The 11,175-nt window shown below is 44.5% G+C and overlaps 1 protein-coding gene across 1 annotated transcript in view; it reads right to left on the minus strand.

Annotated features, from left to right (window-relative positions):
* Window positions 1–3,260: 3,260 nt before the first annotated feature.
* Window positions 3,261–11,175, minus strand: part of LOC103196414 (exocyst complex component 6B-like) — a 291,567-nt gene continuing 283,652 nt past the window's right edge. Inside the window, exons 3-4 of the mRNA XM_042780847.1 lie at window positions 9,005–9,117; window positions 3,261–3,387 (exon numbers count right to left, since the gene is read on the minus strand). Coding sequence (XP_042636781.1) covers window positions 3,261–3,387; window positions 9,005–9,117 — 240 coding nt within the window. The remainder of the gene's footprint in view (window positions 3,388–9,004; window positions 9,118–11,175) is intronic.

An 11,175-nucleotide genomic window follows, 5' to 3' on the forward strand; every position in this document is an offset into this window, starting at 1 on the left:
GGCTTTCTTCTTTAATAGCAGTTAAAAGAGGAAAATGTACAAGAGGAATAAACATGCTTTTTCCACATAGGTTTTCCACTAACCATGCGGCCCATCTGCATCAGTAGCTTTACTAGTGAGTTTGAAAGAAAAGAGTTCCCTTTAGAGTTAAAAATGAACTTTCCTAAATTTCCTCCATAAATGTGCAACTATTTGTGCAAAATAAAAAGGTCATTTTCCAATACATTAGTGAAAAATAATTGCAAACGTAAGCCAAAAAAAAAAAAAAAAAAAGAGGCAACTAAAGCCACCAGGAAGAGTCCTGGGAGAAGGGAGGCTAAGGAAGGGGAATTTCTACAGCAGGCCCCAGGGAGTGTGCTCAGAGGGCTTATGAGGAAGGTCATGGCCAATGCCAATCTTGGGGAATGAAGGGCCCTGTGTCTGGGACTTACTGAGAAAGCACTTGTAGTGAAGCTAGGCTGACTTTGAGATTTGGAAGACTGTTAGGCCTAGTATGCAATGAAAACACTGGTAAGTGCTTCTTGGAAGCTGTCCACTCCCTTTCCCTACAGAGACTCTCTGCTGACTCCAATTTCTAGGTCCTGTGCTTCCTGACCCCTAATAGCTTCATTTATAGTCTGCTGAAAGGTATTTTCCTATGAATGTAAAAACTACACAAGATGTCTATATTACTACTGAAACCCCAGGGTCCCAAATTAGACTGTTCTGTTAGGAACGTGGACCTGATTTCTTCAAGAACTTGGCCAAGGGTTCATATTGACCAGATGGCAGAGAGGCCTCCAGTCACCCATGTTCTCACTTTATTGAAGCCTCCAGGCCATTTCTACAAATGTGGGCATTTGAGGCCAAATCTTAGCAGTCTGAGGGTCAAGGACACACATGTTTACTACAAGTCCTCTCAAGAATGACTCACCTATAGGCCTACAGATAAAGACTAAAAAAATCCTGATTCACCACCTTAAATAACTTTGACATTGCAGTCCCCACTTTTACCTTCCTCTGACCATCAAGAGTGTCTCTACATAAAACTTAGTAGTGTCATGTTAGGGAAGAGTGAAGGCAGACCGAGAAGCAAGAGAGCCCATCTGTGTCAGTCTTGAACTTGAATAAGCTTTTCCTTTAGAAGGATTTCTGTGTGCACGGTGCAGGGTAACTCCCGTTTCCTCACCTTATTCACTTTTTCCTCTACAACACAGTTCTTCCAGGGTAGAGGTTTGATACCAAATCAGCAATAACGATTCTCTAAAACAGGTCCTGTCCCCAAACAGGGGACTAGTGAAGGATGTGCTTTGGATCCTTCTCAAGCAACAGGACTACACATTGGTGCAGTCATTTCTTTCCATTTTCAACAAAATCCAGAACTTGGGAGAAGTTGGCATCCTGGGTCTCACTACCACAAGCCCCTGCGTTTCCTTGGCTTATGGAGCTCTGGGTAGCAGCACTCATCTCTGACCTTCATCCTAAGACCCTTCATTCTAACACCAAGTGCTTAGTTCTCAGGATGAGCCTTAGCAGGCTTCTGCAGAGCTCACCTGCAGCATGGTCTCTCAAGGTTTAAGGAGGGCTGATGTTCATGTGCATATTCTCTTCCCCATGGTTTTCAAGTTGTGATAGGATGTGATGGGCATACAGGGTTGGGAGTGAAAGAGGAAGCACTGCCTGCCCCAGAAGCAAATCAGTAGCTGACAAAGGAGTGAAGAATTCTGTTTGATGACTCTCTCCTCCCACTAATCCAAGCTGGAAATGCCAGTGTGGTGTATTTGTCATTGTTTGGTGATGCACAATTATACTCTTGCCAGCAGTCATAGTAGCATCTTCTTAAAGCATCTTAAAAGTGCAGGTATATCCCAACTGACCTCATAACAAAGCTCCTACATGAAGTCTCAGGAGCCCTTCCGGGACAGTGGACATAGCCTTAAAGCTAAGCTAGTCTAGCCTTCCTGTGCAAACTCGAGTTTGAGGGATAAGGGTTATAGACAATATTTCTCAGGAGAAGCAAAAAACGGCTTTGGGGATCTCAAAAGATGATGTAAGCCTTAAGCTTGAGCAAGAACTTCATATCCAGTGTGTGTGTGAGTAACTTAAGGGCAGTTGGGTCAGGGGCAACAAACCACTAGCCATGGTTGGCCCTGTCTACTTCATGGTGACAGTGGCTCCATTCTTAGAAGCATTCAGTCTAGCTGTGGCTGCCCCCACACTGCAGAGTTGGTGATATTTCCTTTAAGGAGGCCATAAAGCTGATTTTAAAAGATGAAGGAATAATCCCAAGGAATCTCATCCCTAAGGATAAAATGAGAGCTATTTTCAGGCTGCTGGGATCTAACCTATCTCAATGACACTGTTGGAGGAGGTCAAATTTGGGATTCTTTGTGAGAAAGGACCTATAGGAAATAACTGTTGGCCTATACCCTGAACTAAGTGTCCTGACCCCTGAAAGGAGGAACTAAGATGAATAGGGAAAAAACCGAGGCTCTGATTCTATTAGCACCAGATCTGAAGATCCAACAAAACTCATTGGGTTGATGCCCGACACTCTTCATATGAGGGTAACCTGGAGTTAGTCATGTGTGCAATTATTCCTACTGCCAGTCAGCTCTATCCTGCCCCACAAAAATTAGCACTAAAAGCCTTGGGTCAGATCTAGGCTAAAGAAACTACTATCCTTTGGGGACTGAAGTGAAGCTGTCATCTTACCACATGTCATATTTGTTCACCAGTCAATGAAAATCAATGGTCTGTGGAGATGAACCTCCAGAACTGTGATGCTGGTCTGTGATGTACTAAAATAGTAATGTCTGCCAGGTCTTCTTTAACTTGCTTCAAAAAGAATCAGCCTTGCCTATGTGGTGAATGGAGCACCCAGGAGTGAACAGGATATCCTTTATTATCCTTTTGCCTACCCACCTTATCTCCCAGTGCCATGGTCTCACTTTATGTTCCTGAACCCCATTCCTAAGCTCTGGAGCTGTGAATAAGAAGAGGCTTATTACACTGGGATTGCTGATACCATCATCTCTAGGATAATATAGACAGTGTAGTAATAACTTCTCCTGAGTCCCAGCCTAGCAACATCTCATGCACTTGCTTATTCTTGTGCCTCTTTTACTATAGGGAAAGGTTATGTGAATACTGTACAAGGGTTAATAAAAAAATACATATGTTCTCTTTGAAGAAGAATGCACAAATGCAGGGCCAGCCAGGACTGGGTCCTGGACTATGAGGCTGACAGCGAGCAGCTTCTGTGGGCCTGAGACCAGCCTTCATGAGTGGTGGCTGCTGATGAGTCCCCGGAGCTGCTTGGCCACAGTGTCAATCAGTTTCTGCTTGTCTCGCTCATTTTTCCGAAACTGTGCAAACATGTTGTTCTTGCGGCTAGTGTCCTTCATCCTAAACAGAGAAGGAAGGAAAGAGGGCAAAGAGTTTGAGGAGACAATGGTGGAAGGAGATCTCACAGGAGGTAGGAACAACACAGTGCCTCTTACCCACTACACAGAGTGGGAGAGTAACAGGAAGCTGTTCTGTTGGTGCCCATAGCCCTCCCAATTCAGTCACCTTTGGGAAATAACCCAGCTTTGGAGGGACTAGTACTTTTATCCCCATCCATACCCACCCCACACAATTCATTCCTTTCTCTGCCAGTTATACATCTGTTACAGGTGTCTGAGACATGCTACAGCCCTGATCATCCATAGGCTCTTAGGGAATGTCTACTCCTGTTGCTATTGAGTTGATACTGACTCATACTGACCCTATAGGACAGAGTAAAATTGCCCCATAGGGTTTCCAAGGCAGTAATCTTTATGGAAGCACACTGATACATTTTTATTCCATTAAGTGGCTGGTGGGTTTGAACTGCTTTTTGTTAGCAGCTGAACACTTAACTACTGCACCACCAGAGCCCCACTTATTACATCATAAGCCTACTAATCTAGGAGACCCTACTGCAACCTCCTAGGAGCCAGTATTTGAAAGGGAAGGCAAAACAAACAAAAACTCTTGGGTTTCCAAGGCAGTATCACTAATGGAAGTAGATTGCCCAATCTTCCTTCTGAGGAGTGGCTGGTGAGTTTGAACTGCCAGCCTTCTGGTTAGCAGTCAAGTGCCTTAGGCACTATGCTACCAGAGCGCCCTGTTACAGAGCAATTTAGACCTAGCAATTCTAAGACAGCATGAATACCCAAAAGTCACTGTGTATTTCTAAAAGTTTGTTCCTCTATCCTATCCATAACAAAACTAAGACCTTGAATGATCTCTTTTCTTTTACCTCAGGTAAAGGTCTCTATATAGGTGGCTAAGAGAGACAGTGTTAAAGAAAGTAGATGCTAAAGGGTTGGGTCATCCTCCCACTTGATAAACCAGGACATTGTTGTTGTTGTTGTTATGTGCCTTCAAGTCGCCCCCGACTCATAGCGACCCCTCCTTGGGTTTCCAAGGCAGTATCACTACGGAAGTAGGATTGCCCAACCTTCCTTCTGAGGAGTGGCTGGTGGGTTTGAACATTAGGCAAAAGAAACTCCTGAGTTTTTAATGGCTGTCCATATCCTCAGACCTTTTAACTTTGGAGAACTTTTTATCACTGGATCAGGCTAATGCTTAATAAATGGCATATGCCTATAGCACAAACCATGGGGAGTTCTGGCCAAGTTTTGTCAGATGGAGGGCCCTAACCCATTGCCATCAAGTTGATTCCAACTCACAGTGACCCTATAGGACAAAGTAGAGCTGCCCCACAGATTTTCCAAGGCTGTAAGTCTTTACAGAAGCAGACTCCCTCATCTTTCTCCCCCTGAGTGGCTAGTGGGTTCGAACCACCAACTTTTTTGGTTAGCAGCCCCATGCTTTAATCACAGTATCACCAGAGCTCCTTGAAGGGCCCTAACTGGGCTCTAAATAGAGTCATCGCCTGGGTGAGATTGTTATAGAAACCCCCAAATCTGACTAAGCCACTGTATCCCCCAATCTGACTAAGCCATTGCAATGCAATCTAGAAACCTACTATTTTCTGCAGAGAGCTCACAGCTGGACATCTATTGGTGACTGTTAACTCTAACCCTAGCTTCTGTACACCAGACTCCCCAGCCCATAGCTAATTCTAGTGTCAGGGAATTAAGAATGATGCCTAGACCATATCTTCCTAAAGTGGGAAAATGGCCCCTAGGAGCTGGGCCAGCTCTCTGGCCTCACTTCTCCCTGAAGACATGGAGACAGACTAGAAGAGGTGAGGAAAGGAATGGCACTGGGGAGTAAACCACCCCCAGGTATACTTCTCAGGGCTTTCAGCCAAGCCTGGCTCATTGGTTTCTGTGGGGTGCCCTTTGAAAAGGAGCAGATTAGAGGTTAGTGGATCAAAAGGCCAGAGATCCCACAAGGGCATATATCTAAAGTTCAGGTTCTGCCTGACAATGACAGCCACCAACTGAGATTTCTCTCCCTGCTCTAAGGTCAAGGACTTCATTCAGTCTGGTATTACTCATCAAGCAAACTCCAAATACTGAATATAAGGTATCAACATCCACATGGTGAGGCCTATGCTTAGAGGGAAGAAGGAGAGATGACAGGAGTTAGTTGGAAAGAAAGCACAGAGGTCTTCAAAGTTGTGATGATTACTGTATTTGGTGCCTTATACACTAATTGCATAATTTTGTTTGTGGAACTGGCCAGATTTTAGATCATTTATCCTAAAGAAGGATTCCCTTTCATTTTCTAGAATGCTATAAATCTAAACAACAACACAACACAAAGCAAAAAAAGAAAGAAACAAAAAAGGGGGAAAAAGCACTTAAGTTCTTGGCTGCTAAATGAAAGGTCAGTGGTTTGAATCCACCAGCTGCTCTGTGGGAGAAAGATGTGGCAGTCTGCTTCCATAAAAGATCACACCCTTGGGAACCCTATGGGGCAGTTCTACTTTGTCCTATAGGGTCACTATGAGTTGAAATCAACTCGATGGTAATAGGTTTGGTCTTTTGGTCTTTATATGACCATAAATTTTATGACTCCTCTAAGCAGCCCAGAACATGCAGGCAGAGTTGGCTTTCAGCTCCCATAGGGAAACTCCTGTAATAATGTAAATGAAAGGGAAGAAAAGGTAGTCTCTGAGCCCTAGAGACTAGGATCTCTTGGCCATTAAACTCTGATAGGCTTGGAGTTGGGATTAGGTACCACAAACTCAAGTGCCTGAGGGCTGATAGTGGCATGCTGGTTTGTACCCTTGGAATGTTTCAACACCAAAGGAGAGCCCTCTTCACCTCCCATGCCATTCTGTAAAACTAGGATCCTGATTGACTTTGGCTATGGCCACCTCTCAATAATTTAGGGGCCTCTTCTTTTTCCTGAATGTCCTCAGTAGGTCTTTGAGTCTCTCCATGTCTCCCCCTGCTAAAGGCCAGATTGAGAAAAGAGAAACTGCTCTGGTGGTACAGCTGGCTGTGAGGGAAAGCAGGATGGATCAGGTAAAGGGACTGATTCCTATGAGGCTGTGAGATGTGGATTTCAATGATCTGGGTGACTTGTGGTCCTAATGTGTTTAGAAGGAAGTTATTAAATCCTTTTGATTGCTAGAGTTAAATACATAAGTTTTGTTTGTGGCTTTGTTACTGGCTGTTGTTGTTGTCATGTGCTGTCGAGTTGGCCCCAACTCATTGCGACCCCTCCTTGGGTTTCCAAGGCAGTATCACTAATGGAAGTAGATTGCCCAATCTTCCTTCTGAGGAGTGGCTGGTGAGTTTGAACTGCCAGCCTTCTGGTTAGCAGTCAAGTGCCTTAGGCACTATGCTACCAGAGCGCCCTGTTACTGGCTAGGCCTCTGGAATGTTAGAGGGAGGTTATTTTAGCCTATTATTGAAGAGCCACTACTTCCTGGATCTAAAGAATCTCAGGAACAGAGGAACAAAGGACTGTTGAGAATTGTTGTTGTTGTTATGTGCCATTGAGTCGGACCCGACTCATAGTGACCCCTCCTTGGGTTTCCGAGATGGTATCACTATGGAAGTAGATTGCCCCATCTTCCTTCTGAGGAGTGGCTGGTGGGTTTGAACTGCCAGCCTTCTGGTTAGCAGTCAAGTGCCTTAGGCACTATGCTACCAGAGCTCCTGTTGAGAATTCTAACTGACTGAAGTGAACCCCAAGCCCCAACTGGACACATAATGAATATGACCATCTAAACACCAAGTCAAAGGCCAAAATGTTCCCCATTTCAGCTGGGTATCAAAAACAAGAACAAAAACAAAAAAAACCCTCACTGCCGCAAGTTGATTTCAACTCATAGCAACCCCTCCTTGGATTTCCAAGGTTGTATCTCTACATAAGCAGATTGCCTAATCTTCCTTCTGAGGAGTGGCTGGTGGGTTTGAACCACCAGCCTTCTCTGGTTAGCAGTCAAATGCCTTAGGCACTACACCATCAGATTAGATCTTGGGCTGAATCTGTTCCTAAAGAAGAGTCTTCCACAGGAGAGGTAGGTTCTAGATCTTAAAGCCAAGGGCCTCACCACCAGGAGGTAGGTAAAACTGCTGAGATACTTCCTTCTGCCAGGCTAAGTTTTAGGGTCTGCTGAGTAAGAGTATTGAGTGTCCCAGGAAGTTAAGTGCAACAACCCTTTACCTGGCACTAATGGGGAAAAATCTCTGCCACCACTCCCAGCCCCAGAGGAATTGGCAAGCCAAGGGTCACTCTAAGGACCAAGGATAGAGGAGACAGTCAGCCAGTAGGCATCAGGTTGGTTTAGTAGATTAATATGCCAGGGCAAGGATAACTCACGGGGTAGGGATTTTAATGTAGTCATTAGTGTCAAAGAAGAAACCAGAAGGACTTGCCTCAAAGTGATGGAAAGAGTGCAAGTGAATAATATACTTACTCTCTAGATATCCTAGGGAAGAAGGTCATTGGAAGAGAGAACCATGGGAAACAAAGTTAAAATGGAAACATCAGTCTCTGCCTTGGTCAGAAGCAAGTTGCACTCTGGGCTCTTAGCCTCTTGCCTTCAAACGCATACCAGCATCCTGCTTTTTTATACTCTCCATCTCCTTCCCTTTCTTCACTATCATATTATACAGCAAGAAGTATACATCTTAGCCTCCTCTGCTTGTAAGCTCCACTGTGGCCTCCTAGATGGTGCCTTGCTTTCCCAGGATTTGAAACACATTTGGCCAAATATATAGACTTGCTACACTGCCCAGGTGCTGGGCACTCGGGATACCCTGGCTAGGTCCCAAGAACATTTTGGACCTTTCTTTCTGTGGACACACCTTCTAAGCAGCTGGGAGCTAAACTACTGCAAGAAAATGCTACCCTTTTACATGGATCTTGGTCTCTGGCCTGCTAACTCTCAACTAGGTTAGCAAAAGCCAGAGTCAGGCTGCAATGCATAGCAGAAATCAGCATGTGTCTGACATATTTGTTAGCTGTGAGATGCTCTAGAGCTGGCTAACCCAATCACAGTGATACCACCTCTGCTTCAGAGAGGCCACAGCTCTGCAGTAGGCAACCTTTGCTGGTTAGTACTGCCTATGGCAAGAATTAGATACCTTCTCCACAGAGCTTTTTTGGGACACTCAGCATAATAAAGTTCAATCTGGAGGGAGAAGGGGCATGCAGGAGAAGGTTTCAGTAATTCCTGCTAGGAAGCAGAGCGGTCACCTGTTCTATGGGCTGCCTGTCCATCATCATACTCCAGATGACTCAGGCTGGCCTGAGCCTCAAAGTAAGGCATCTTTCTTTCTTCTCCTGTCATCACTAAAGACATGTTGCTTCCATTAGGCTTCAAGGAAATGTCAGAGTCCAATTGTGACCCACACATGGCCTAGCTTGTTGGGGCTCAAGAATTAAGAGGCTATTAGAGGAAGACTCGCTTGCCCAGTCTGAAGATGGAGACTGCTGATAGCACCTAAGGGCAACTTTAAGAATGAGTCACTCTGCTGTCTTTTCAAAGTGTTGGCAAAGAGAAAGTCCCAATCTCCCACCTCCATTACTCCATTTCCCAACAAAGACCACTGGACTAGATACTCACTTCTCAAGCAGGGTCAGAGCCGTCACTGGGTTTACCCGGAGGTACTTGCAGTTGGGCTGACCATAGTCAGCAAGGTAGGTTGACCAATCCCATTGGATGAAGAGATCCAAAAGCTGTAAAACATCCAAATCCACACCCCAGGGATTAATCAGACACAAAACAAACCAGGATCCCAGAAATCATTATCATCCTTAATCATCAGCTAATAGATTTAAGAAGCCCTGGTGACTTGATGGTTAAGCATTTGGCTCCTAACTGAAAGATTGGCAATTCAAACCCACCAGCCACTCCATGGGAGAAAGATGTAGCAGTCTGTTTCAGTAAAGATTTATAGCCTTGGAAACCCTAGGGGGCAGTTTTATTCTGTCCTCTAGTGTAGCTAAGAGTTGAAACTGACTCAATGGCACATAACAACAACAACCAAAAAACCAAACCAAACTCACTGCCGTCAAGTCGGATCCAACTCACAGCGACCCTTCCTTGGGTTTCTGAGGTGGTATCACTATGGAAGTAGATTGCCCAACCTTCCTTCTGAGGAGTGGGTGGTGGGTTTGAACCGCCAGCCTTCTGGTTAGCAGTCAAATGCCACAACAGTCAAATGCCTTAGGCACTAACAACAACAGTAGATTTAAAAATAAAATAAAATACTATAAGAGAAAGAATGGCTACAGACTGTAATGCAATTAAGAAAATAAATGAATAATTATTAGAAGGAAGAGTTGTCTCTCCATAAGCACAATAGTGTTGCTAAGATTACATGCCAGTAGTTAGCTCTCAGAAGTAAGCCTGTGAAGAAACTAACACTGGACCATATCAAAGCACAAGACTATTACAGTAATAATTCACTCATTCATGTAATCAATACTCATGGAGTGCCTTCAATGTGCCAAGCACTATTCTAGGAGCTCAGAGACAACAAAGAACAAATAAAGGTGCATCTAGTCCAGTGCCACATACTTAACTGTATGAGCTTTGAAGTTAAAAGTTCTGTGTTCAAGTTCCAGTTTTGAAACTTGCTGCATTGGCTTTTTGTTTTCAAGTTACTCAGTTAATACAGACACATCCTCATGCCTATGTACAAATAGGACTTGGAGACAACACAGAAATATTGAACCAAAGCATAAATGGTCTGTCCATAGCATTTATGAAGCAATGTGTGTTAACACTTATTTGGACAGAGACTAAGCAGATGGAAACCAGGGCCATGGTAGGTCAGGACTGGGGAACAGGCTTCGTCCATGATTAAGGATGCAGAATCTGGATTTGGAGGAGTGAGGTGAGTGTTAAAGAGGATTGTCAAGAACTGGATGTACATTCACAGGAAGGCAGTGAAAGCTTTCTGAGAATAAGCTGAGCCCTGAAACTAGAGGGAGATTTTCACTTGGAGAAACAATAGATCCTGTCCAAGGCTTTTCTCCTCGGTTACTGTTTTAGCCTCAGGCATAAAATCCAGGTATAACAAACATCTAAAAATTGTAGTTAAGTAAAGTTTTAAAAAATTCAGTGCATTTCAAAAGTGGGTGTGAGAAAGGGAAGCTTTTGCACCCCTCTAAAGCTTCTAGAGGGGGAACGATCCCCAGATTCATATCATTGCATCGAGGGGTCCCGTAAGCAGCCTTTCTAGCAATGAGATATATATAAGTGCTTTTTGATTCAGACATTTCCCTGCTTCTCCCTTCCAAGAGATAACTGATGAGGCTATCTCTCTGTGCAAAAGAAAGGCTGTGAGGCCTGGAGTGCCAGACAAATCCAATGCCAGAGCCTGGGCTCTGCATACACCTTCATCCCCCATTTATCCTCTCTGAGCAGCTGGGCAAACAAACCTTGTAGGCCTTGCCCTGCTCACCTAAGTACTCAATCCCATCCATTCTCTTAGAATAGCTGTTATGAACTTCCTCAAGCAGGATGGGAACTGGCCAAGTCCCAAAACTAAAATTGAGAAAAGCCTCTATACCTTCAGTCAAGAAAGAAATATTAAAGATGAGAAAAGGAGGGAGAGAGGGAGACAAACAGACATAGTGGTTGGTCTGGGCCAAAATGGCCCCAAAGGGCTCTCTGAGGCCCTTTTAGATCATACCTATTTTAGTTGGTGGGAGCTCTGGTAGCATCGTGGCTAAGACACTTGCCTGCTAACCAGACGGCTGGTGGTTCAAACCCACCAGCCACTCCTC

The sequence above is a fragment of the Orycteropus afer genome, unplaced genomic scaffold (assembly GCF_000298275.1).
Source record: "Orycteropus afer afer isolate SDZICR_OR568_19922 unplaced genomic scaffold, OryAfe1.0 scaffold00065, whole genome shotgun sequence".
Lineage (NCBI taxonomy): Eukaryota > Metazoa > Chordata > Mammalia > Tubulidentata > Orycteropodidae > Orycteropus > Orycteropus afer.